The sequence below is a fragment of the Leptosomus discolor genome, chromosome 23, assembly GCF_034619465.1.
Source record: "Leptosomus discolor isolate bLepDis1 chromosome 23, bLepDis1.hap2, whole genome shotgun sequence".
Lineage (NCBI taxonomy): Eukaryota > Metazoa > Chordata > Aves > Leptosomiformes > Leptosomidae > Leptosomus > Leptosomus discolor.
In genome coordinates, this window is record NC_141413.1 from 3813807 (window position 1) to 3841610 (window position 27804).

The window sequence follows — 27804 nt, forward strand, 5'->3', positions numbered from 1 at the left end:
TTCCCTGGCAATAGCCTGAGCCTCGCAGCAGTTTACCAGCTGTACGATTTTTGGATCAGAATGTTGTATTTGATAGCTCAGGGATAACACCCAGCGCTTAATCATGGATTTCCTGACCTGTGCCTGAACACATTAGCTCAGCCAGACAAAACCAGGTTTGAGTTACATCTGCCGGCGCTCAGCGAACTGTGGTTGCTCGGGTGGCAGCTCTGAAAGAATTTCCCCAGTGCTGGGAACAACGGACAAAGAGCGAGCAATCCTGCTCGATTTCTCAAAGCCTCGGGGAAGTTAAGTGGAACAGGAGCACGGGAGAAACTTAAAATGGCAAACTGGGAAAACGCTGGTAAACCCAACTGCTCGTAACGCAGCTTGGATTCTCTTCTCCTAGTGGAGCCACACGTAAACGTTCATTTGAATTTTTACTGGTGTTTTCCTCTAACCCTAAAACTGCGCTAACGTGACCCTGGCAGACTTCGTTCACAGAAGCTGCAAGCCAGCTGAGAAAGGGGCACAGTAATGCACGGTCTGCTGCCATTGTCACCGGGAACTTCGCTGTGGCCGCTCGGGGTGATGGAAATAGTGCTTCATGTTGGTACCGGGCCTTGGGGCCTCTGGCTGGGGCTGGCGCTGCAGCTGCGTTCCGGGTTTGGCGGTACGTGGGGGCCTAATCCTCCTGTCTTGTAGGTAAAGACAAGAAGGGGAGTTGCAACCTGTCTCGCGTTGACAGTACCACCTGCCTTTTCCCTGTGGAGGAGAAAGCTGTGGAGTACTACTTTGCTTCTGACGCTAGGTAATGGTTTTCAGGATCTTTCAGCGTGTGTAAAAATAGGCATTTTGGAGAGTTTTGGGACACCCCAATGTGTTCTGGTTTTAGAGAGCTTTTCAGTGACTTGCCCAAGGTCAGAACGAAAGGGAGCTGATGTACTTGAGTCCAGCTTGCCTTGTTCAGCTGAGAGGCAGTACAGGCTAAAACCCGGCCAAAGATTTTTAACCCCACTGGTAATTCCAGTACTGAGATTCCCCAGCAAACTGCAGGCAGGGAAGGTATTCCATAGTACCCGCTTCTCGGGGTGCTCTGAGCAGATCTCGGAGCACTTCAACAGGCGGCCAAGCTGTCCCCCGTTAAACAGATGGGGAGAATGAGGTGCAGGGAGGGACAAGGGCTTATCGCTGGGAAAACCGAGACAGGAATCTGCACCTGTAGCTGAGCATCCTGGGTGTTTGGGCAAAGTACTGCCTTCCCGACTTCCACTCCAGCTCCTGGCGGTTAGCTCACACTGCTGCACGTGCTGCTTTGTCTGAGGAATGCACCGTTTCTTCTTAAAGCAGGCGCTGAAATTAGTAACGAGGTGGGTGGAAAAAATCCAGTTACATTGGCAGTGTGGAAATGCACTTTATGGCGCTCGTCTTACTTTAAAAGAAATTCCATTGAAATGAGTAACTTTCTTAAATCAAAAGCTGTGTGTTGGATTATAAATAGGGCTGTAGCCCTCATCTTTCTGTGAAGAATAGTGTCTTATGGCGAATGGCGTGTTCTTCTACAGCGCTGTCATTGAGCACACCAACAGAGTGATTTTCCTTGAAGACGATGACGTCGCAGCCGTGGTCGATGGCCGTCTTTCCATCCACCGGATTAAACGCACAGCAGGCGACCACCCCGGGCGCGCCGTCCAAACCCTGCAGATGGAACTTCAGCAGATTATGAAGGGTAAAATCTTTTGGGTGTCACCTGTGCAGGTGCACAGGTCGTCCCTGGAGTGGCAGGATAAGTCAGGTTGAAAAAGACCTCGTGAGGTCCGTCTGGTCCGACCGCTGTGTTAAAAGCAGGGCCAGGTCAGAGCGTTAACGGGCCTTGTTTAGTCGAGTTGGGAGAATCTCCCAGGAGAGAAGTCCCACAGCCTGGCTGAGCACTGGTTCCAGTGCTCTGCCACCCTCCTGGTTAAAGAAGTTGTCCTTGCATCTGATGGGACGTTCCCTCTAGCCGCTAACACCGTCATGAGGAGAGTTGTGGGGCTGGGGCTTTGCCTCCTGCATGGAGGCATCCGTTTTCCCCAAGATTGATCCCTGGCAGGCTTGCCATTCTGGATCTGACCCTGCGTCGACACGTGCTGGTAACTTGAACCTAGCTCTCATGCTGAGCTGATGCTTTGGTAGAAAAAGAAGCATCAGCTTAATAATCTGACTGCGGTGACTCTGATCCAAGCTTTTCCCTATATATAGGAAAAATGTACGTTACCAGGAGGTGATTTCAGTTGTTTTCATTTGTTCTGTTTGTTTCTTTCTTTTATAGGTAACTTCAGCTCGTTTATGCAGAAGGAAATTTTTGAACAGCCAGAATCTGTCGTTAATACGATGAGAGGAAGGGTCAACTTCGATGACTACACTGGTAATTGAGATTAAGCCTCCTTTATTTTTGACAGCTCAATATTTAGTAGTTACTCACAGTAGTTGTAGAGGAGGAAGCAGGGGATGACACGGGAGGGTAAAACACGCTGCTGTAAGACGATGTGCGTGCCTCACAGGGAGCACCTCCAGAACTACACGTGCTGGGGCCAAGATCACTTCTTGGGATGGCTTTTTTTGCGGAGCGCTTGATGGGGTTTGTAACGCGCCGTGTGTCGGCACCGGTAACCTTGAGAATTTCTGCTGCCTGGCCGGCCTGATTTTTCTCTCTGAATCTGGCTTACAGTAAATCTCGGTGGGCTGAAGGATCACATCAAGGAGATTCAGAGGTGTCGTCGTTTAATCCTGATTGCCTGTGGGACAAGTTACCATGCTGGCGTTGCGGTAAGTGGCCAGCGTCGATCTGTCTGCAAGCTGTAGCTAGAGCCGAAGGCAGTATCGCGTGCGTCGAGCAGGGTGAGGGCTGATTTCAGGTTAAGATTGAGCAAGGGCACGCTGAGGAGCGAAGAGCCGTTTGAAAGCTGCGTGTACCAGACTTGGAGTTCACCAGCAACAGCAGGAGGAGATGAAAGCTGAGGAGCTTGAGGAAAATGTTGCCTGTGACTTTCCTTGCTATGGAAAGCTTTAAAACCCAAAGCCTGCCCGGTCACAGAGGACACTTGGCAGGGGCAGAGACAATGCAAGAGCAGGATGCAAATGCTGCAGCGAGGTAGGGGCTGCCACGAGCCCGCTGGGATTCCCTCCTTGGCTATTTACACGGCGGCACCTGCGTAGAGACGTCTCTGCTCGCCCAGCTCGGTGGAGGGGGGGTCGCTTGGTCCCTTACAAAGCACTGGCTGTGCCCACAGCCACCGTGTGACTTCTGCTTCGCCAAGGCCTCACCTGATCGCTGGGTAAAACACAGGTTGTGGCTTGGCAGCCCATAACGTTACGGTTAAAAGTGCTTCACGGAGGAATCCTTTACCTTCTCTCAGAAATGCTGCAAACCACAGCTACGCTCCCTGGTGTACAGGGACCAGGAAAGGAGTGTTTTGTCTGTCTTGCCTCGCTCTGTGAGACAAGGCTGACGGTAGTTTTCTGGCTCGGTCTGGGTACAGGTGGTGGTGTCCGAGTTCCTCAGTACCACAAGCTGCAGTCGGATGGAAGGACACCCTGTATTATGTGACGTATACGTAGGGTTAGACGATAAGTGAGACTTAATTAAGAAGGATCCACGTGTGAGGGAGGGAGTTGGCCTCACCGGCTTTTTGCGGTGCCAAAAGCAGGGTCGCTTCTCGCAGGGGTAGTTGTGCGATTTGAGGGTGGGCGTCCTGAGTCATTAAGATACAACCCAGCACTGCTTTTCCCATGGTGTTTTGATAGTAATATTTTCCAGTGTGCAGCACCTAGAAGGCTTTTTGTACTCCAAGCACTTGGTTTTTTTAAACACGATGTAATGTGGAACTTTCTGACGTCTCCTTTTACCAGACCCGCCAGGTTCTGGAAGAACTGACTGAACTACCTGTCATGGTCGAACTGGCCAGTGACTTCTTGGACAGAAACACCCCTGTCTTCAGAGACGATGTTTGCTTTTTCCTCAGCCAGTCAGGTATGGTCTCGCTTTACTCCCCGGCTCGCTGCCCTCTTCCCTGTAAGCGTGAGCTCGGGAGGGACGAGGCAGCAGGGCCGGACTCCTGCACCTGCCTGTAGGATTGCACGTGTACTCGTGAGGGTACACGCGTGTGCTGGAGGTGGGGAAAAATGGAGCGGTTCTCCTGTCCGCCTGCGTGCTGGAGCAGGGCTTTGTTTAGCTGAGTGTTACACAGTGGTGGTCACAGTTGGTTTCTTTCCTTCCTCTGTGAGGAAACACTCCGTCAATCAACAGACTAAAAAGTGCTACTGAGCTCTGGGTAACGGCAACCCGATGGTTTCTTTTGAATCGTTTTAGTTCTCTGAGCCGTGTGGTGGATCGGATCCATGAAAGAATGAAACTGTTGCACACAAGTATCAAAAAATACACAACCCTGGAAGGGAATGGGGAGATAAAAGACACACTTAAGGATAAAAAAAGTGATGTGTATCGCATTCAAAATATTTTCAAGGACGACTGCAATCCAAAGCTACAATTTTTTTTTCCTCTTAGTTGCATTTACCATTGTAGGTTTTCATAACTGACCTTCAGCTTTGATACTAAAACTAGTCATTGCATTTTCTCCATAGGTTAAAATACTCCTTCAGTAGCACTTTTTTCCCCTGGGTATCAAGTAATTCTGAGTATCCTCTCTTGGTGGGGAGCTCATGTTCAGGTTTTCCCTGGGTTTTGGGGATACTCGTGCAGGTGCTGCTTCTTCCCCTTAGAACTGTGCTGTCCCCGTCCAACAGGGAACACGACTGAGGGCTGCATCCTTCCCCTGACGGCTCGCACGTGGGAAGCTAACAAAGACTTTCCTGGGAACCTGAGCTTGGTCGTCGGGCAGTCCAAACCCGAAGCACATACTGAGCTCAAATAACCCCAGTTCCCCCCACCCATCAATCTGGGTTTTCTGGCCGTAGACTCCCCCCTACACGACTGGCTTTGTCGCGCGGTGCGCAGAGCAGGGTCGGGGCGCTGGCGTGCTGAAGGAGCCGCGTACCCAGCTAACCCTGGGGGTTCTGGGCTGGATCGTCACCTGACGCGTGCAGGAGCGCTCCGAAGAGGTGTGTCCTTCTAGGACAAAAGCAGCCTGGTCACACTAGTCAGAATACGCAGTAGCTTCTGGTTCCAGTCCCGTCTCAGGCTCAGCTCGCAAGCAGCGCTGCTGGGATCCTCGCTGCAAGGTTTTCTCCCCCCTCCCCGCCCCCATCGTGGTTGTTTAAACTGACATTTTCTGCTTCCTTTCGAGTTTTTGAATCAGCACGTGAAGCGAAGTCCCATCTAAGCCAGCTTGTGTTTGCGTAGTGCAAACCATTTTGAACAGGGATCATTAGTTTTAGACATCACCTCTTTCCCGCTGGGTTTTGCAAGCTCCCGGGCTGCTGGGAAGCACCGTCAGCCAAACAGTTCCAGGAGCTCAGTGGCAGTGAGGCGGGGGGCTCGAAAGGCTCCCTGTAGCTTCATGCCCTCGCACCCTGTAGGCTGCAGCTGGGTTGTGTCCAGAGAGCCCCGAGGCGTGTTACCCCCCACCCCGCCCTGCCCCGGGGAAAGTTCTGTTAATAACCAGGAAAAGGAAGAAGGTTGGTTTCACGAAAAGATACACTTGAACTGCCCTCGTGGTTTGGGATTTTTTTCCCCAGCCGCAGCAGAATTCTGACTTTTCCTTCCACCCAATCCTGTTGTTAGGTTTTGTGTTTTCTAGATTTCGCGGTCCTCTTTTTGGGGTTCAAACACAGTGTCGCGGGGCTGAAATAACCACAGGCCCCTCTGACTTGCAGGCAGATGCAAACCTTTGAGGTTCTGTTTGGGAGATCGGTGCCGTTTTGCACCTGCAGTGACAGCAGGAACCGACAGTGAACTGCAGCGTTGTCACTGCCCTGTCTTTCCAGGTGAGACAGCAGACACGCTGATGGGCCTTCGGTACTGCAAAGAGAGGGGGGCCTTGACCGTGGGAATAACCAACACAGTCGGCAGCTCTATCTCCCGAGAGACAGACTGTGGAGTCCACATCAACGCAGGACCAGAGATCGGGGTTGCCAGTACCAAGGTGAGACACAAGTTTACAGACCTCGCTGATTAGTATTAATTAGTGTGACCGAAACTCCTCCTGGAGGTGCTGGCTGCAGCCTGGGCCCTCTGTTAGATGCTTCCTGTTCCATTTTTACCCGGTGCTGCTGATGACTCTGTCGTTGATGACCGTGTGCCCAGCAACACTCCTCGTTTTCTTTTCCTTGCCTCTTGCAAAGGGCAAGCTCTGTATTTGTGAACAAAGCATTGTGAAGAAGCGGTATCAAACACTGAAAACAAAGGGGGCTTCGAGGGAAGAATTCCCCAAGAGGCAAGAATTCTCTCCTCTTTGCCATCATTTGTCTTGAGGTGTAGACTCCGTTTAAACTAAGGCCCAAAGGTGAAATTAAAAGCCAAGATGATGGAAACTTTGACTGCATGTAACTGCCCTCAGCGGCACTGCTTTACTACAGAAAGGCTGATACCAAACTGTACTGCCGGCAAATGGGGGAACGGTCTTCCACAGAAAACCAGTGTTTATGTCCACTTCACAGGTTTACTCTGTGGTTGATGCATCCGGCTACATGTGGTACAACATACAATAACTTGCTTTTCTGCATTTCATTTTGATGAAGTGCTGCTGCATGGTGAAATCTGCTTTGATTTAGTTATATTTAGAGGCGAGATGATGTCAATCTGTTACATAAATTCAGCCAAAAACCACATTTGAGTTTAATAGTTCATTGGGGAATTTGATCATGGAAAATTCATGAGTCTCTTACAAGAAGCTCTTGAAGGAGTTGTCTGTCCCTGGGTTGTTTTCACGTAGGCAGCATTCCAGTTTGGAGATAACCGAAAGTGACGTTTTCTCTGGTGATGTGGGGAGATACCGAAGTTGTGCCTATGTGAAATATGAACTTGAAAAGCTTCTGCCCCAAGGTTGCCCAGCACTTCGTTTTGAGAACACACTGTCTGTCAACGCCCAGGTGTTGTCAGCACGGCTGCTCAGCGCTGTCTGCTTCTGCAGCCTTCAGCTGCACCCAAACAAAGCAGATCCCCTTCATGTCGAACCCTGCTGGTCAGCATAACTGCAGCTCTCCTGGGTTCCTTCAGAGCTATTTAAATCTTCTCCACCAGAGCAACGTGAAAGTTTGTTTGAGCATCGTTTCGGAAGGGACAGGAATCCCACGGACCTTAGTTTTATTTCTAAGCAACTCCGATCCCAGCCTGGCACCACAGACCATTTCATAACACTTGTCTCACGAGGACTTGAGAGGCCAGGCTTTGCCATAGCTGTGGGATACTGCACCTCGGCTGGTCTTGTGACTGGAACCGCCTTAACTTGGGCGCTAATTCCACTTGCCTGTGCAGATGATTTTCCCCCAAAGTCAGTGACAGCAGTCGCTGTGGTCCGTTAGTCAGATACGGAGCCTCACCAAGGTGGAGGGTTCAGAACCCAGAAGCGGGGTGGGAAATCACTTCCTTTCCAGCTGCCTTCGTGTTCCCTGAATGGGGTCCTGAACAGTTCCAGGTGGCCGTCCCGTGGCGGTGGCCAGACGTTAGTGGTGGGCTCCCACTGTCCTGCCCGTCTTCAGCATTTACTTGCTGTAAAGAAGGACAAGGGTTTGGTCACACAGTAGGATTTGAGAGTCACCAGCGAATCACAGAAATACTCCGTTTTCCTTGTCGTATCTTAATCTCTTGCAGTATAAGGAGATCGTGCCCTTGCATTTGAGATTTGCCCTGGGAAGTTCACGGTCGTCTTTGTGTCAATTGGAAGGAAAGCTGCCTTGTGCTTTCACCGCGTTAAGGATCAGGTCACCAGCTCGTCTGAGGGCTGGACGCAGCAGGTGACGACCGCTGGGTTACTGCCGTGATGACGTGTTTTCTCCCTCTCTGTTATTAGGCCTATACCAGCCAGTTTGTCTCCCTGGTGATGTTTGCTCTGATGATGTGCGATGACAGAATTTCGATGCAGGAAAGGCGCAAGGAAATCATGCGGGGTCTAAAGGGGCTGCCAGGTAGGAAACTGCTGGGGTTACGGGGTTACACCACGCGAAACTCGGTGGCACAGACGAACTGCAGCAATTGCCCCCACTTGGCTTTGAAAGCCCGAGGGGACCAGATAGGTGGAATGTGCCGTTAGCAATAACCCTGACAACTGCCCCTCTCTGATGTCTCCTGACCACTAAATTGGACTGTTAAAAAACCCCTGACGCCCATTTTTATGCCAGTCGCTGCTGCCTGTGTATGTGAAGTGTAAACAGGCTCTGTAGTCACGAGGCAGGTAAGTGAGCACGCGCAATGGAATTCTTTGCTTTCCTTCTAGACTTAATTAAGGAGGTGCTGAGTATGGATGATGAGATCCAGAAGCTGGCCACAGAGCTGTACCATCAGAAGTCTGTTCTCATCATGGGACGTGGCTACCATTATGCCACATGTCTCGAGGGAGCTTTGGTAAGAGATTTCTTCACTCGAAGCCGGTTCCAACGCGCTTGGCTCTGGACCGCAGAGTTCTGCGTAGGAACCGACACGTGGCTACAAGTCGGTTTAAAAGCAGCCGACGGCTGTGGCGCCTTGGCTGACGTACCGGGTCAGACGGCTGAAGCTCACCGTAACGCTGCTGAGACTGCCCGAAGATGCCCAAGCCACGGCACAGCCGCCGGCTGCAGCGGGTTGAAAGGGTCTGACTGCCCCATTCACACTGGGAGTGCTTTACCGGGACAGACTGGGCACCCCAGTTAAAACCAGATCTCTGAACGGCTGGGTGGCGTTCCCAGGAATGCTCAGCATCCCAAACCAAGCACGTGCTTTCCAAAACCTCCACGTGGCAGTTTTTACCTTGGAGGAGATTCCTGTTGGTGTAAGGGCTGTCACCTGCTGACGTGCCAACGTGTCCTCGTTGCGTTTGCCTGCCCAGCTCCAGACTGGGGTGACAGACGTGTGGGCTGGGGGCGAGTCGTAAGCCCTGGGGTGGGTTTGGTGTTAGAAGCGTACGGGGTGGCGGCCTGCCAGCAGCTCGGCCCAGATGAGGCACCTCGGTTTTCAGGCTGGCTTGTCTACGTAGGGAGTTGGAGGAGAGACAGCCCACGTTTTTACAAAGAAAGTGGAAGAATCCACAGAGATGCTTAAGAAAAAACCAGTTACAAGTTTGCCCAAAGCTTTATGAATGATATTTTTCCTTATCTAGAAAATTAAAGAAATCACCTACATGCACTCCGAAGGGATACTGGCAGGTGAGCTGAAGCACGGCCCTCTGGCGCTGGTGGACAAACTCATGCCCGTTATCATGATCATCATGAGAGACCACACGTACGCCAAGTGCCAGAACGCCCTCCAGCAGGTCATTGCACGGCAAGTAAGTACCCGAAAAGTTTACGGCGCCTCAGAAACAACTGCTGTTTGCTGTGGTGTCGCTGCTGCAAACGTGAGTTTAGAAGGTGCTCCGGGCATTTCAAGGGCAGGTTCTGCAGAAGGCGAGGGCGGTTTGTTCGCCCCTCGGAACGTGCCGCAGGGCGCCCGTGGGGTGCTGAGCTGTTCTGGTCTAAATCAAATCAAAGCTTCTTGCCGCTGGCGCGCTGAGCAGAAGTGAGAAAAGAACCTTCCAGACGCGTTTCCCTTTGTCGCAGGGGCGGCCCGTCGTGATTTGTGATAAGGAAGACATCGAGACAATTAAGAACAACAAGAGAACAATCAAAGTTCCCCATTCCGTGGACTGTCTGCAGGGGATCCTCAGCGTTATCCCCCTTCAGCTTCTGGCTTTCCACCTCGCAGTTCTCAGGGGATACGACGTAAGTACAGCGTTCCTTCCCTTCTGCGCTCGTGTTTGCTCTCGGCAGGCCTGGAAAGGATGCGTGGGGTGACGCTGGAAGGCTGTGGGGGTTGTCTGTGGAATCGCTTGAGGTACCGGAGCCACCAGGTCAGGCAGCAGAGCTGGCAGCGAGCAGAAGCTTCTCGTGAGCAAACCTCGAAGGCAGCCTAGGGCGCTCGGCCGAGCCGCGGGCAGTTTGCGATCGGACACGTGTCTGTGTTCTGGTGCGAGCGTGCAGGTTCTGGAGGGCTGGCAGGAGGCTGGCAGGGAGGTGACAATCCGCAGGGCGATGCTGGACAGACAGAGCCCGTTGGTGTTGGTGTTTGATCTCGATACAGACGCTGGCCTCTAGCTTTGACCGCCGTGACCTGTTACCGTTTGAGCGCGGTAACGAGGTGGACTGAAGGGACCGACTCCTTAGGTCTTGACGGAGGTGGTGTCACAACTGAGGTTTACGGACTTTTTCTGCACTGATTGTCCTAAACTAACATGAAAATACATTCAGTTGTTTTCAGTTTAAACGCAGAACAAACGTTCCACACCTTACAGGATTATACACAAACAAACAAAGTGTGTAAATACTCACAAGCGTGTTCTTTCTCCTCCCTCTCTGCAGGTTGATTTTCCAAGAAATCTGGCCAAGTCCGTAACTGTAGAGTGAAAGATCATCTGAATCATAGGGGCAAAGGGGAACTAAATGAAAGACTTTTTTTGGTACCAAAATAACTTGATTTTAAAGTCCCCTAGGTAAATCTTATTTTGGTAAATCATTGTTTGTGTACAAGATCACCGTAATTCCATTACATTAGTGATTGTCAAATTGATTCCACATGCTATGTCAATAGCTTTGGGGTTTTTTGAACAAGAGACTTCCCTGACAGATGTTAAATGGTTTTCTTTAAAGATTACTGAGTCTTCTAGGTAAGGGGCCCTCCGCTTTTCTTTAAGATAATGTTTCTTATCCAGTGTGGCTCATTCCAGTTGTCGATGAGAAACCAGTGAATGAATTACCTGTCATGCTGTCAGGCAGTGAAGCAGGATACCAGAACGTACAACTGGACCGAGAGCTGTTACTGGCCGTGCTTGTGCAGGTATTTCAGCAGTGAATGAAACCGTAGACGAGCGTTTGGGGACAATTCCTGCCTCACGTACGAAAGGGAATTCACCTGACCGGTCACGACCCCCTGACTTGTAGGCACGGGGTGAATGTGCAAAGAAAATGACGTTGCTTCAGAAGGATGTTATCCCTGCCAGATCCCTAGCACGTCACAGTCCCGTAGAGTCGGAGGGGGGCCGCAACGCTCCGCGTAACACCAGCGCGTCCTGTCGTTGGGCCCACGAAGACGGTGGAACTCAGGCCCTCGAGCGTAGCTGCCTCGGTGTGGACGCTTACCAGAGTGGGGGAGAAGAGGGGAGTACGAACAGTGCTCAGCTCGTGCTGGTGTTTGGTTGTTGCTGGTTTGTTGTTGGGTTTGGTTTTTTTTTTCCCAACAAGTAGAAGTCTTCCTGGGTTGAGGGATTTTCCCCTTGAACTGAGCACTGTGGCACCACGAGCACAGCCGGAGGAACCAGCTTCACGCTGCTGCAGGTCACTTATGGTCTGAATGTGCAGAAGAGAGTTTCTGCCTTGTACCTCTCCGGCAGAAAACTGGCCCTAAAGCTCCTCCCTTTCCGAGGCTCCCGGTGGTAGCTAAAGTCCCTTAGGGAAAGCACAGGCTCTGGTTTATTTAGGAGCAGTTCACGTGTGACTTGTGTCAAATTCAGCTGGTTTCAAATTGGAGGGGGTGAAGAAGGCTCGATAGACAACACAAATATGTGCCGTGGTAATAGTTTTATAACAAGCTTGCAGAGAATCAGACATTACACGGAAAAAGCACCTTCAAGACTTAACACTGACCTTTTCGCAGCCGTTAAAGGGCAGTTAGCTCCGTTCCCTAATGCAAAAGGTGAATTTCCTACCAGCTTGATGGGTTTGGAATTAGCTTGACACCCACCCCGTAAAAAGAAAAACGCTCCAAGGCGAAAAGCAATGCTTGCCCAGTGCTGCTCGCTGGGCCAGGTCCCTTACTGGCCCCAGAGAACGGCTCTCGCGAATGCGGTGCTTGGGGACTGTCCCCTGCCCTTCAGAGCCCAGCGCTCCCTGCGCAGGGGGTGGTGCCAAGCAGCAGCAATCCGGGCTGACCCGCACCGTGGAGACGACTGCTCGGACCGAGGCGATTCCAAAGCCTGTGTCTGTGGCAGTTCTGCCTCGTAGAGAACCGCAGCGACTCTTTAACTCCAGTTCCGTGTCAGCTCAAGGCCTAGGCTATGAGAATGAAACGCTGCCTGCCTGGGACCAGCTCCTCCAGCCCGATACATGTACATTTAGTAATACACGGTGTTCAGACTATTAACTTATGAGCTCATTGTGCTGCCCGGGTCTGTTTAAGAGCCAGGCAGTGAACGTTGCTATTTATTTATACAGCATTTGGTTACGAGGCGCCGACTCCTAACAGTTCCGTGCCTCTGCCTGACGTGACCAGTCCACTCCCCTGCTTCATTTGTCCTTAAGGAAAACCAGCCCGTGCTCACTGCTCACGATTTGAAGACAGTTCCTCTTCCCCCCATGCTGCAGAGAAGAGAATCTGCCCAAACCCTTCACGGGGAGGGCTGGCACCAAGGCAGGGTTCCCCCCTGTGTGCCCCCCCAGCACAAGGACTTGCGGTACCGCATCCTGCGTGCTTGTTGGATCTCACGTGAGAGAACCCCCCCCAAAAGAATTACTTTAAGATCTTCTCCTATTCTGCTCAGGAGAGCAGCAAGCATTGCTTTTGTCTAGCCTTGTACGGGTGATCAGCCGCTGGCTGACCAAGCCTCCGAGCAAACAGGGGGTAGGCTTCGCTGTTAAAACGCAAGTTGCTATTCAGGAAAGGTTCGCTAGTGCAGGCTGTGAAATATTTATGAAAGTGAGTTGTATTTTACAACGAGGACCAAAGAACAGGCGTCTAAGTTAGGAACGTGAGTCTGACACTCTCAGGCCGGGTGTAACTGTACAGGTATCGCCGAGCTGTTTGGGTTTACTCTGTGATAGACAAATCCTTATTCTTTGTAACTGAAGCCATCAAAACTCATGGCAGGTTCTCCGCTCTCAGCAGCGCAGGTAGCTTTCACCCCCACGTTCTGCAGCTCGCCAGCAAACTGCCCGACGGGCCTAAAGCTCTGCCTGCCCAAGCAGAGCTTTAGCCGCTCCTTGCAGCTAGGCTGTCGGATGTTGTGATGCTTGATATCAAAGAATGCTGTGGAGCACACTTGCTATGAAGAATTTCTCTGATGAGCACGGTAGGGAAGCCGTTAAGCATCTCGTCGTCGTTAATTGCCATGCCTGTGTGAAGTGAGAATGTACAAAGGAGTCTTCTAGCTTTCCTTACCTCATTTTGTCTAGATGTGTTGCATTTTGATGAACAGGTGATGTTTCTCCTTTCCTTAGAAAACTTGTAGAATGTCTTGTGATATTTATTAACAGCCAGTCGGTCTTCTGCTCTCCAAAATGAATGTTTTGCCTACTGAGCCAGTAAAATTCCCTTCTTCCTAATTGAGGTGTTTAAAAATTCAGTAGCCCTGTCACTAGAATGGAGCCACAGGTCAATACAGGTAAAGGCCTTTGCTGGTTGGAATAGCAGCCGCCTGTTACTGCGTCAGTAATTACTCTTGTCAGAATTTCTTTTGATTCCAGTAACTGTTTTCCTCATCTGTGTCTCCAGAGGCTCACAGGGAAGCACACAGGTCTTAGGGGGTTTAATTACCAAAGACCAGAGAGGTTCAGGCTCAGCGCGTGTTGTTTCTGCCCAACAACTTCCACACCACCAGTAAGGGTGTTCCACGCGCGATCGCAAATCAAGTTGTACGTGGGACGTGCTGCTGCTGTCAGGAAGGTTTCCCCCCCTCGCTCTGCTGCAGAAAGGCCACAGGCAGCTCTTCCCCGGCTTCGTCCGTGCTTACAGAGAGCCCCGAGCAGTGCTGGGGTGGCCCCGTCCTCGCAAGGCGCCCCAGCGTCGTGGCAAACGCCGTCTCCTTTGTGCTCCTGCTGCCTTGGAGGGATCACGTACCGCTGCCCCAGGGCCGCCCTTCGAGCCCAAAGGCTGCCTTCACCCCCGCGGCGTCTCTGCGGCCTCAGCCCTCCTGTACCGAGAGCGCCGAAAGCTTCACCCGGCCCGTTTCCAAGTCAAGTGGGAGGGAGCTCCCGGCCACGACACATCAAACATGCTCAGTTCGGAGCCTTAAGCCTGGCCTAGACACGCTAGGTTTGGTTAAGCTGCAGATTGAAACGTCTAAAGGCATAAGGAAGCCACCACAGTAGTGCAAAATTAGGCTTTTCTCCTCTCCAGCTGTCACTGGTAGTCCTGGAGGCCACAAGTAGGTGCCTGGTGGCAGTGTGTCGGCTGGAGGGAGGGACTGGAATTCAGCGCTTGAAGTAGCACGGCAGCGTTTAGCTGTGGCTAATTGTAGATCCTACCTGAAACGTACCAAACTTGCCTCAAAGCTCAGAGTCCCTCCTCTGCATCAGAAATGGGAAGAAGAAGAAGAAACAAAGCAGTATTTGGGTTGAGTAAAAGGAAAGAAAACTATTTGCCTTCAATTCAGTTCATGTAAATAGACAGCTGAAGTGGCAGATACCCCTGTTTCTTCCCATCTAGATCTCTTTGCCTCTGCCTGTACATACCCAGCTGGCTTGGTTTGTGGGGACCAGTCTGTATCTCGTTTCTGTTGAGTGCTGTACGCAGAAGATGTCTTACTTTTGTCTGTAGTGTTTTATAAGTTGGGTTTTGTCTTTTTGCTTACTTTTTTGTATCTCACCCTTTGAATAAAATCAAGTGCCCTACATTAAACAAACGGAATTACTGGTCTTGAGTTAAACCCATGTAAGAATAGGTGACCCCTGTGACAGTGAAGGGCAGTAGGTACAAAACACAGGGCTGTGTCCTGAGGTGACAGAATATATTTCAACCGCCCTTTCCTGACCGTGATTTTTGCCACTAACCAAGAAAAAAGCCCACAGCCTGCCCCAAAGGCAGAACAGTGGCATCACCTTCCGTACCTTAATTCTCATTTAACTGCCCGCCGTCAGCACAGCCCGTACCCGACCCACTCTCAGTGAATGTTACGCACATTCCGTGACTTTTGAAACTCACAGTTTCTTTTTAGAGAAAACCCTGTTGGGGCAGCGTGCGGACAGGCTGCTTTGCCAACCCAGCAGGGGCAGACACAGATGCTGAGGTACAATTAAGTGCACGTTCTTGTAAGCCAGCAGCTGGGGGCATAAAGATTGTTCCTGTCTAAGCAATGCCTGCAGTAAGAAAAGACTGAAATTCCACCCCTCCTCCCGCATGGGCCATTCATGACTTGGTTTCCTCAGGGACCTTCACCTCTCCAGGGGAAGAACATCGAGCGCCACCATTTAATTTCCCAGGTGACATGAGCAGCTTGGACTTGCTCTTCTCAGAGACCTGTCCTATGCAAGTCCCAGTACTAAAAGGTCACGAGGCTGCTGTGCAAGGCTTATTGCCTCGAAATGCCACACATGCGTCCTTAGCGTCACGATAAAAGTCGGTGCCGGCGCTGGGAGCAAGGCTGGCGCTTTTGTTTGCTTTAGCTGCAAAAAAATCAACAGCGGTTCTAGCTTGTATTGCGGTCACGAACAAACCCGGCTCAGAGCAGCTCAAAGCTTTTGGCTTTCGTTGTGGTAGCCGTGGGTCACGGCTGCTCAGGCCACTAAAGGAGCAGGGACTACTGCAGCGAAGCCGCTCGGGCAGTTGGCTGCGTGTAGATGCCACCCTCCCCCCGCCCAGGGGACTCCAGGGCTGCAGCGCCCGTGGTCTCATTCAGCACGAGACACCCATTCCGGGGCTCGACCCCACGAAACGGGAGAGTTGAGCTGCTCGGCAGCTGCTGTGACGGGGCTGCTACATCCAGGCCCACCGGGGAGGAGACAGGGCACCCCCTTTTTTAAACACCTTCCAGGTAATACGCCCTGAAGAGCAAGGGCGCTGTAGCGGGCCGGGCAACTACAGACACCGCCAGCGTTCTCATTCGCGCGCTTCTCCATCTGGGCCATCTAAGCACACACCACGTACAGTTTAATTTAAGCCAATTTAATTTAATCTAATCTAATAACAACGGCAGTGAGAAGAGACTGCAAAGGGACATGGCCAGGGTCCTTTAGCAAGTCGGTCCTGAGCGCTGGGGGCCAGAAAGCCATTTCCCGAAATCCTGGTGTGGCTAAAAGCAGCACGACGAGGGGCAAAGACCCCGCGGGCCCTTTGCGCAGAAACTCTTCAATCCCACATAGCGTTCATCTTGCGCAATGTGGCATTTGAAGATAAATAATCTCCCAGAAGTGGGATTTACAGAAGGGCATAAGCATTTGGCTTGAATAAATTCTACGAGATGACTCCCTGCTCCGGCCCGCTCCCAGGCCCCGCCAGAGCAACCTGCTTCCTGGCATTTACCCTTCCCACGCTCCCATGCGCGTGGGCCCCCAAGCGCAGCTTCGCTGCAGAGCCTCAAGCTGCTGGCTACATGCATTCCTGCAAGTTTCTTTCATTTCCCTGTATTTATCACTGCTCTGCCATAAAGCAGCGCTCCCCCTGGTTTGCAGGAGCACCGTGCATAGCCAAGACCCTGGGAAGGGAGTCTGTGCAACCCCCGATTCTCCTCTCGCTCTCCGGGTAACTTGTTCGCCACCGCAGAGCACACCTGTAGCCCTGTACGGTAACTGCGGGCACAGAAAACACTCAACTTGGCACCTGGGAGCAGAGAAATACACCTGCCCCCATAAAAAAAGCCAGTCCACAGGGCACTGTGAGACTCAGTGGCAGGGGGAGCAGTCCACAGGGTACGCTACGGAGAATTCTTGCCCCAGACCCCTTTCAGACACAAGTTTAGAGGAAAATAAAAAAGGAAGGCAGCAACGTTTTTGCTGGACCCAGGCAGAGCAGGGAGGGGATATTTTGCCTGTAATATTGACTCCCAGTTAGTTACCAGGGTGCTGTTTCACAGAAACACTGACTAGCGGTGGGGCCATTCTTACACGTGAGCGTGATCTGCTGCCCCGGGCAGGCTGGTGCTCACGGACTGCACCTCTTGGGTTGAGAAAAGCGACCATTTCTAATTTTTTCCCCCCCAAGCAAGCAGCCAGCCATGCTCTCGGCGGCGCTGCAAAGATACACAACGTGAACAGATTGCCCCCCTTGGTACAGAGAGCAGCGCTCAGGGCAGCACACGTTACCGAGGGACAGCCCGACCTGTCCTGCGAGTCCTGAGCTCCTGGCGGTTTCGCCAGCCCCACAGCAGCACCGTGCAGGGCCACAGCAACACCCCTTGGGATTCAGAGCATTAACGAGGAAGATTCAAGGGCCTCAGCTTTAGTGACAAGCTGATGGGAGTTCCTGGGAAACATTAAAAATGCTGCACAGGGATGGAAATTCATCTCAGTGGAGCATCCTGGCCAGTTCCACTGCGGAGCAGTTGCCTTCCCCATTGCCCGTGCACCCTCTGCTGGGCTGCTGCTATGACATCTGTTTGTGGCTCACCACGTTTCCAGCACCTACAGCTTGGAAGGTCCAACAAGGAACACGCTGTGACAGCTCGGCTCCATCGCCCATCTCTGCTACAACCACCTGTGCGACCTCCGCCCGCGCTGCCCGAGGCCACCCTAACGTTCCCGTCAGAGGACTAACAGCACCCCAGGAGCCCACGTCGCCCTGCACAGCCTTATGCCCCTCGTTTATCAGAGACCAGACCATCCACTGCCCTTTCCCAAAGCAGCGAGAAGGTAAACCCTTAGGTACCGCCTCAGCGGCGCAGTCAAACGCGGAGGGAGAGACCGCGGAGTCGGCCGAGGTCGCTCACCGGAGGCACAGCCCGTGCTTGCACTGGGGCAATCTGGCGTCTTCAGCGCCAGCGCAGACATGAAAGCTCACCCAAAAGCTGCCCCGTGGGCTTACCAAGAGGCTATTTCTGACCTATTTCTGTGCATTTCTCAGCTGACTGGAATACGTCGCAGGCATTCGAAAAAACAAAAGAGAAGGAAAAAAAGCGAGCTGACTTGCCAAGATGGTCCATTCAGTGCTGAAGAGGTTACCCAGCCTAAGAGAAAAATCAGACCCACGAATCAGACGTGACGAGACTCCTCACCCCCTCCTCAGTCTCATTCTTTATTGTTTAGGTCAAATAAAATATGTTCCCATGGTCCTTACAAATTCCTATGGAAACAAGTTTAAACAAACAAGCTGCTAGGCTGCGTCTGGGCAGCGAGCTGCAGCAGTGCTTTAACGCAGGATCCTGAAGGCAGCCGGGAGCCCAGACACGCTGGAGACACTCGCAGCACCACCACAGCTCAGAGCTAAGAGCCAATTAGGCTCCCAAGGGCTCCCGTGCATCGGGAGATACGCTCGGACCACGCGCAGGGCGGGTGGCAGCACGGCGGGCCCGGCCACCTCGGCCGAGCGGTCACGGGGCACCCAAAGACCTTATTAAGCAGAAAATCACCCCACCCAGGCAAACCCCGCACCTCGGCCGCACCAAAGCGATGCTGCAGCTCCTGCTGAGAGGAACAATGAGCAAACCTGCACGGGATGCGGCTGAAACCTCCCTGCTCCTCTCGTTTCAGTCCCTGCCCAGAATGAACCGCGCTAGATGAGAGCGCGTGGCCAGGGGCAGGGGGTGGGTGGGAGCCTCCCGGCCGGAGCAGCCCGACAGTGGATGTGCCAGCTCCACCTCGTCAGAGCTCCGCACCCCCAGCGGAGCGGGGCACGGGACACAAGCGTGCTGCGGAGGACGGCACGTTCCAGCAGCCACTCCATTTCAGAGGCACCACACGCACCAGTGAGTCATTGCTGGGAAGGAGACGCTGCCTCTCCTCCCTTCTGATGCCAGCTGCCACCTGAACAAGCTTTCCTCAAGCTCACAAGCGGGTGCTTTCTAGCACCCAATACTGAGCAAGACACTGCCTGCCTGCACAGCGTGACTCACGTCGCATTGGCAAACCCCGAGGATGTGCCTGGAAGTTGGTTTCATAACCAAAGCCACCCCTCAGGGCTGTCAGCGTATGGCTACTGGCACACCCGTGCTGGGAAAACCCAGCTTGAGCTACAAAACCTCCTCTCCAGCATGAGAGCAGTGCAAGAGCCCTACCAGAACAGACAGAACGGCCCCTGTGGTCACCGGCCGGACTGCTCTGCTGTAAACTGTGGCAGGGCCTCACATTCCTTCTCGCAGCATCTCCCATCCTCAGGAAGACAAGCTTTTCCAAGCCCGGCCAGAAACACTGCTGAAAATTGAAATTTTCTTCTAGCCAACCAGCCCCAACTGGTCCACCTTGAGAAAACTCAAGACACACATGCCCCATGCCAAGAAGACAGGACATTGGTGTTCAGAGGATGACCTCCCTGGTAACACAACATCAAGCCTGTGCTGCCAGCCATCGCCAGGTGGGATTTAGGGGGGATTTCAGAGTCGCACAAAGCTGGGAATTAAGCACACAGGAAAAATGCCCACTGAACCACACAGCGAGGAGTCGCAGGTGTCGGTGAGGCAGCGACCGTGTATCACGCCCCTCGCTGATCGTGTTGCTCAAGGAGAACGGCAGCCCTCATCCCCCTCCTCTCCACAGGTCAGGCTTGAGCCTACGGAACGGCCACGTCCTCTCCCTTAGCATAACTGGCAGACGGCCTCCAGGAAGGGCTCATGACAGGGCTTAAAATGTAGGATGAACTAAATGCCTCGAGGACTGTCCCTGCAGGACCACAGCCAAGTAAGGCAGGGGTCGAGTGGGTCTTGAGGCCGATGTGAGCTAACCCAGCCAGGAGAGTGGGGGGGGGGGGGTTTGGAAGGACTTTTTGCTGCGAGGGGGTACAGACACAAGAGCTGGGGTAGGGATCAGCAGGGACTGAAGCTGTCTGCCCCTCATCCCCCTCCAGGTGCTGCCAGCCAGGAAGAAGGGCTCTGCCGGCCTAGCTGAGAGGGGGCAGGAATGGTTCAGGGAGCGCCTGCCAGCCAGGTCTCACCTTGGTGAAGCCACAGGACAGTCGCCTCCCGAAAGGGGAAGGAGGCAGAGGCCTGGGGACAATCGTTGCTCCTCCATGCACTGCTGGATCCAGAAAAGGACATCTGTCCTTTCCCCTCCTGACCTAGATTTGAAGGTTATTGTTCAGTCACTAGATGCCACTTCGTGCAGTGTAAGGTGCCGCTGACAGGACGACACGGCTCCTGGTGAGTGGGTGAGACAAAGCGAGAGCTCAAACCTGCTCCTAAACCCATTGCAGCTTAAATTCTGTCACGTCTCTCTAAGAAGTGTTCTCTATCTCCACACTTTATCCCTCCCATTTGGGTTACCACGTGTCTACATGGTACCCTGGCCAATGCCTACATGGAAAAGCAATAAAGCAAGTAATTCATTTGTAGCTGTCTTCAATTTAATGCACCAGCTGGATGCGACCAGCTGGTTGTAGCAGGCCAGCAGCCAGGGGGCTGTGGATAACTGGAGGTACACTGGTCACAGCTCCAGAAAAACTTCTCAAGTAGATGTGGGTGGTTGCTGTTAGCATAGGGGAGAGAGGGGAAAAAGAAAAAAAAAAAAAGAAAAAAAAAACCCAAGAACTGCAGCGAGACCTGGGCTTTAACACCATGGAAACATCAGCTAAGAAACACTTCTCATGCGTAGGAACAAGCAGGGAAACGTTCAGCTGGGACGAAGGCTCACCAGCCTGGGAACGCTGCGGTCTTTGACATTTCTGCTTGTTTCAGTGACTATGGAATAGCTCTGTATAAAGTCCTGTTCCAAAGGGAAATATCTGCCGTTATTCTATGGTCGGAAAAAAACAGAGGAAGAACTACAGCTGCTCCTAAGACCACGTAGCCTATGTGGATGCTGCTTCCCAGAATGGAAACAGGTAGAAAAGCCCAAAGCGAGGGGTCCTGTGTGACCCACAGGCAGTTTCAGAGCAGCACCAACCTGGCACAGAGGCTGTACCTGCCTTCCCCCAAATGAGTTTGGGAGCTCACGCCCCAGACTCTTGGTCCCTTCTGAGTTTACCAGAGGCCCAGCGCAAGGTTGTTTCACAGAGAACCAGCAGTCAAGACCAGACCAGTTTCAGTGCTGGACTTGCAGCAAACGACCCAGTTTCCAGCCTGCCCAGCACGTTTCGACAGTAACCGTATCTCAGTGTCCCCAAAACACCACCGCTGATTCACAAACACCCAACTCCCCCCGAGGGCTGCACAGCTATTTGCAAACTCCCAAAGGTGCAGAGGAGGCAGCATTAGCCTCCGCGGTTGTTAAGAGACAGGCAAGAAAGAGAAGCGGAGCTGCACTACATCACACGGCCCTCGAGAGCAAGGATTAACCCCCCCATCACGCCGAGTTTTTCCTGTAGTATCTCAGTTACAGTGAGTAATCCCATCGCGTCTGGATTGTTATCCTACACGCACAAAGTCCTCCTTTGTTTAAGCTCAGCATTAACACCGCAGAAGGCAGATACCCTTATCTCAGTGGGTTTTCAACCCCCACGCTACTTTTCTGGTGGCTGACGCTGAACCACCGGCTCTCCGCCGCGGTGCCCCCGGTTCTGGGCGCCGGATCGGCTCTCCTTACCGCAGCTGGCGGCGAAGCCCGGCCGCACCTCCCTGCTCAAAGGGCTGTTCTTTTCACGGCTGCCTGTCCTTTTTGCAGGTGGACCGCATTGCCGCCTCCAGGGACTGAACGCCGCCGCCGTGGGAGCGACTCGCCTCCCGCGCAGCTCTCCGAGAGCCTCGAGGAGAAGGAGCGAGAGGGGTGAGCTGCAGGCAGCCGAAACAACGTCCCACCTGCTCTGCCCACACCCGAAGGCCCTCCGTGGCAGCAAGGAGCGTCAGGTCCTGCCTGCTCTGCGCGGTACAGGCTGGCAGCCCCAGATTTGAGTGTTTTGCACCGAGCAAGGCTTAGAAACCCCCCTAGAGAAGCGACAGACAGTCACAGATTACTTGCTGGTTGCATTTCGCACTGCAGTTCTCGCCTTGGTTTTAGGTTTTAAACAATAAAAGTCTCCAAAGACGTCTTGATTTTTAAAGCAAATGCCAAACCCAGACTATTCTGCTTTAGAGATGCCAGTTTGTCTTTTCTTGGATGGCTTCTTCCCTTCTTGGCTTCTGCAGCCCAAGAAACAAAGCCAAGTTCAGGGCTCCCCCCCCGGCTCCCCCTTCTTTCCCTGTTCAATGACAGCTTTGATGGCTTAAGCCCGTGTTGGTTTGAGTTGAATTTCTAGCCTGCATGCTAGCGTGGTGAGGCTGTGTCTTACACAGACAGCATGTGAAGGCTGGACCTTTAGTCCTTGTGATGGTTTTGTCACAAGAGCGTGGCTGGACAGTCCTGCACCTTGCTATGTACATTTAACACACCAGTCCCACGCAGACAAGACCAGCTAGCCAAAAAAAAAAAAAAAAAGCCAACCCCCAAACCTGCTGAAATGTCTATGGCAAGCTCCTGGGAGTGGAGAAAAACCATCACCTTCCATACGATTAGATTAGAAAACTACAAAACCAGTATGAGATGCAGAGGAGTGGTGGCCTGGTGTTAACGCTGTGGGGCTGGGATGTCAAGAAACACCTCCTGGCCCGGTGGGAAACACCGTGACCACCGTCACAGACAGGCTGAGGACACAGCAGGAAGGACCCAGGGGTCCGATGTGCAGAGCCATAAAGCTCCCACTGCTACAAACCCAGCGGGTTATGAATTCCTGCAGGTGTCCAGCACCAAGCCGGCCAGAATAACCCCTGGCCACGGGTCAGAGCTCATCGCTGTCTGGCAGTCCTTACCCCAGAAACAGCCTCTTTAGCCACGACAGTTACCAGCATTTGCACACACACACAGCTCACGTGGGCGCCGTTCAGGACTGATCCTCTCCTGCAAAGCGCTTTGAGCTCAAACACCACAGAGCTCGGCGAGGAAGCGAAGGAGGTGGTGGTGTGACACCAGGCAACAGTTGAAGCTGGCTCATACAACTACAAGACTTGGAAGGCAGTAAGTTTGGGAGTCTTCATTTGCCTCCCTTTGCTCGCAGCCTTTTGGAGGGAAAGATCAAGCTTTTCTATTTTCACACACAACCCAAGATGCTCAGTCACACCCCAAAGCTTTACCAGACCTGTGGTAACGCCGTGAGAGAGAGGTGAGTGGTAGGGTTGTGCCCAAGGCTGTCCACAGACCCACGTGGGACCTGCCACCGCCCCCCAAGCGCCTGCTGGCAGCGGACAGGGTCCCCATTTTCCCCCCAGGGAACCAAAGCACAGAGTGCACAGCCCTCCTGCCCATCCCCCAGCATGTCCCAGTGCTCTGGAAAGGATGGAAAACCCCTGGCACATTGGCTGTGTCAGTTATAAACCAGTCCTTATCCCAGTTCAATCAATATGACCTAAAATGTGTGTCGGGGGGGGGGGGAAATCTAGAAGACAACAAACAAATACTTGTGATGTTTAAGCTAACCCAGCCCACTTTGGCCGGCCTGGGCTGGGAAGCTGCATGGGTGGTTGTGCCTCCAGATAAGGGGCATGTGATAAAATTAAGAGACATGCAGACAAAGCTTGATCTTTAGCAGAGGGCAACCTATTGCAAACAGGAGGAAATGTGAACTGCAGCAGAGGCAAATCTGCTGAAGGCAGTGGATGAGTTTGCTGCCTGACTCATAACACTGGCACAGGCACCCAGCGGCAGCAGAGATGCTCAGGGTCTGATGTAAGGCACTGCAGGAAGGGGGAAATCTTTCCAGTTGCTTCAGCAAGCTTTAAATCAGGCTGGGCAGGGGGGATGCAGGACTGGGAGAGATCCCGTGCCTCTCAGCCCAGGGTCACCACCACGTCACCTAATCCCACCCTCAAATCAAACACTCCTAAAGCGGGCCAGTACGCTCCTGCTTGGGCACTGGTCCACATCAGTCCGGGAATATCCTCACTCTTCCTGCTATCTGAACCAAAGCGTGGCCACTGTTTGCCAGAACCACATCTTAGGATAATAAAGGACAGTTGTGCGCACGGGAGTGTAAATTGGTGCTCTCCTCCTTGCGCTGTTTTCAAAAGCCTTGCACACAGGCCTAAAGAAGGCAGCTGCAGTGCACTCTGTGCGCTCGCATCGCTCACCGCTGCGCCAGGACACTCGCTCACAGACACCACGGGCCGAACCTAACACAAACCTGCTCCTCTGGTGGAAATGCATTTTGAAAAATTAACATAGAGGAAAAAATGTTTCCAGACTGTATTAGCCTAAATTAGACGGACAAAGCAAAGCTGGAAAAAGCCTCGATGCTTTCCCACAAAACTGAAGCACCGACGGTGCAGAAGCGTGTCCGAAAGCTGCTCGAATCCCTCCTGCCAAACAGCACAACCAGCAGACCCACTCCTGCTGCAAACCTGTGTAAGAAATGGCTACTTAAGGCAACATCCCCCCCTCTTCCATGGCTTAAAGAGCCTCTGAACTCCCCCAACAGCGTGGGTATGTTCCTGGCTTCCCTGGCGCTCGGGAAGCAACTGTGATATCCTGCAGAATTTATGCATTAGGAAACTGCAGCATTTTGAACTCGCCAGCACACGAGTATCCCACGTCCAGCTGCAAACCCTTCAGAGGAGGGTGGTGAGTGGGAAACGGCTTTCAGCACAGCTCATCTCTTTTGCATATTTTCTTCTACAGAAAGGGAGGTGGAGGAAAAAAAAATCCAAACAAAACCCCAACCAAACCAACATCCTGAGCTTCCAGTGAAGTGATTTCTCACCGAGCTGGCTGCAAACAGACAGACACACATCACCATTGCAAATGAGTCCTGCCTCACTGTCTCCCCAGCGGAGTCAGCTGTGATGAAATCATATTCCAACAAGGGCAGAACGGGAGGAAAAAAAGAAGTCAGAGGAGTTTTTTGACAGGAAATACGTGGGAAGAGGAGGGGAAAGGATTAAACAGGAGTGGCACATGAAGTGCGAAAGACACAACCTGTTTGCTGCTCTCTGGTTTCCGTCCTTCTCCTGCAGAAGTCTGGGGCAGGACTTCACTGCCACAGGGGCCGGTAACTGCTGGAAGCCCCTGTCTCTGGCACAGAATCCTCTCCTGATGGTGGTTAAACCCCCCTCTCACCAAGAAGGCTGCAAGCCCAGGAGGAGCTGGCATGACTCGAATCCACACTGCATTTCTGGCGGGCATATGCACGTTCCTCCGAACAAGGCGGGGAGCGCAGGAAAAGGAGCATCCCCACACCATTCACTATAGCCTTCCCCTGACGGGCAACGTCTTCCGCACACGAACACACCTCCTGTGATTAAAACAATCCAAATGAACTTAAAAACAACTCTGCTGTGCGCAGAGCTATTTAAAAGAGGATTGCGCTAAACTTACTGAGTTCCTGAACGGATTTTATTTGCAGGCAGGGATGAACCAAGGACCAGGACCACTCATGGTGGCAGCAAAGCTGCCATCTCCATTGCAGGAGGAGCGCACCATCGCACGACACACAGTTGTCACTGGCCTAACTGGTTGGGGGGAACCACTCAGAGAAACTATGCCACAGCCTCCAGCCATAAGCACCCATCAGATGAATCTTTTGGAGAAGGGATCCATAAGGCTGTGCGAAAATTACTTGGCTCTGCTGAGTCTGACATGTTTGGGACGTGTGCATTAGAGCCTACAGTAACATTTGTCAGTTTAAAATAGACATTCAGCCTTTAAAAGGCCTCTAGTAAAAAGAAGGAAAAAAAAAAAAAGGTTTATTTTTCATTTTTGGCCACACCACAATTTTCAGTTTTTCAGTAAATATTCTTTTTCAGATAAATAATGTGGTGGTGTTGTCTTTAAACAAATAAAGCTCACTTGTTAAAGCCCAAATCTGAATTACTTTTTAGGGAAGTGAAAACATTTCCCTTGGACTTTTCATCGGCATTCCCCTCCGCCCTAAACACTGCAGCAGACCCAGACAAGTAAAGACGACCTCCAAGAAAAAACCCTGCCTCCGTGCAGGCAGCTCTACCCTGCGAAGTGTCAGCGGTCGCTGCCATTCTGCAGCTCCACGCCGTGCCCTCGCGCCCTGCAGAATTCCTGCCCCGTCTCCCACACGTGCTCCGCGCCGGGAGCGTGGCCCCAGCTCACCACCGACCCTTGGAGCCACGGGGCACCTTTGCTTCCTCCTCAGCAACCCTGCGTGGAGGTTTGTTTAAACTGGGTTTCCCCTTGGCTTTCAGAACCCCCCAGTTCTCCTAAATCTAGATTATTATGTTCTCGTGACCTTCGCCTGCCAACACCGAAGTATTAAAAGATCCCATAAACTAATGGGATCCCTACGTACTGTTCCGATCAAGATCTGCTTTTATCCTACTGAATCGATGGATTCTCTGGCGGGTTTCCAGCAGTTCATGCCTTCTTTTTGGTTTCTCACATTCTGGTCTGTTTCTTATTTATTTAATTTGATGTTGTGGGAATGTAAAAATGTGCCACAGTGGATTAGGCCGGTGGCCTGGGTGGTCCAGCACTTGGCCTCAGCTGGTGTCTCTTTCGGCCAAATTGTTTCAGTAAGAAATCATTTTGAAGAGGTATAAAACAAAGGCCAAATCCTACAGGCCTTATTAAGGCAAAAATCCCTGCAGACCAGCGAGGGGCAGGACGCCCCAGCACTTCCAGCATCGGCAGCCTTCTCCAGACATCTCTCCTTCAGCTCACTGCAACGCGGACTCCTGGGACAGCACGGGACAAACTACCTCCGGAGCCAGGAGTCGTGTAACTCTGCCCATTCTAGAGATGGGGATGCACAAATGAAGCTAAGAGGAAAATCTGGGCTAGAAAAAGGCACTGACAACAATGCAAGACCCCTCTGATTTATGCCACCCAGCCACTGAGGGGTACTTAGCCCCGAGACCACAGGGTGCAGGAACATAGGTGTGATGATACCATGTTCTGCTGTTCCACCACGGAGAGGAGGGATCTGCAAATCCATCTCCCAACAGGGTGACAGCGCAGGGTGGGGGGAGCCCCTCTGTATTTCCCTGGTCTAAACAGCACTGATAAAACCCTCTCACCCTGGAGGTCAGCAGCCACCCACTGCTGCAAGAACAGGAGAGGAACCCTAGGCACGAGACTGCTCTGTCGCAGCTGACAACCTGCTCGGAGCAGCTCCTTTGTGGAAGATGGACGGCACAAAGCGACCGTGGCATTTCGCTGGCTCCTCTCTGCTCTCTGCTATACACGACACATGAAGCCCCGTTTATGAGGACGTTTGTTACTGAAGGCCAGGCTTGGGAGGCTCCAAGCATGGCTATGGAGACACAGCTGGAACAGGCATGAGATCAATATACCTGGAGACAAAGGGAAGCTCTTGCCAAGAGAAAAATCAGTTGTTGTTTTGCAAGGAGAGCCAGATGCCCTTCTAAGGCATCCCATAGATCAAGGCCTAAATCCTGGAGCACTTGTCTTGACCCAAGTTCTACTGTACCAGCCTCCCAAATACACACCAGTGCTACCTGGAGGACAAAGAGCACCTCTGCAAAGCTCCAAGTGCTGCTGTGGCCTCTCCTACCCGCACTGCCACAGGAACCAGCACACCCATGGCCTGCAAAGGTGCACGGTGAAACGAGACTCAGTTAGACCCGCTGCACACGCATGCATCGAGGTACGTTTGTACCATCACTTCACACCGTGTCCCAGACTAGTAAGAAGTTTGGGGAGCGTTCATGGTTTGCAGAGGACCTTCAGATCACAGGATAGAGTTACTGACGCTGGTCCTCCCCTTTCCGAGATGCTTCTCAGGAATGTCTGAAAAGCTTTTTTGGCTTTGGGAAGAAAACCCAAGCCCTTGCTCCCCTTTAACATTTGCCTTTCATTTGTTCCCACATGTCAGACAGAACAGCGCCGCACAGGGAACTCCTTTGTCTGCTCAGTCTTTGCATGGGAACAAGACGGCATGGGGTACTGATAGCATCCAGCCACGATCAGCAG

General features: G+C 52.4%; 1 protein-coding gene across 2 annotated transcripts in view; it reads left to right on the plus strand.

Moving 5' to 3' along the window:
• Window positions 1-10837, plus strand: part of GFPT1 (glutamine--fructose-6-phosphate transaminase 1) — a 31389-nt gene extending 20552 nt beyond the window's left edge. For both annotated transcript variants that reach the window (XM_086477067.1, XM_086477068.1), the window contains 11 exons: window positions 685-790; window positions 1545-1708; window positions 2291-2386; window positions 2690-2787; window positions 3871-3991; window positions 5905-6062; window positions 7929-8043; window positions 8352-8479; window positions 9213-9380; window positions 9652-9813; window positions 10450-10837. In XM_086477067.1, the coding sequence (XP_086333193.1) occupies window positions 685-790; window positions 1545-1708; window positions 2291-2386; window positions 2690-2787; window positions 3871-3991; window positions 5905-6062; window positions 7929-8043; window positions 8352-8479; window positions 9213-9380; window positions 9652-9813; window positions 10450-10494 (1361 nt within the window). In that variant the 3' untranslated portion in view covers window positions 10495-10837. The remainder of the gene's footprint in view (window positions 1-684; window positions 791-1544; window positions 1709-2290; window positions 2387-2689; window positions 2788-3870; window positions 3992-5904; window positions 6063-7928; window positions 8044-8351; window positions 8480-9212; window positions 9381-9651; window positions 9814-10449) is intronic.
• Window positions 10838-27804: the final 16967 nt, after the last annotated feature.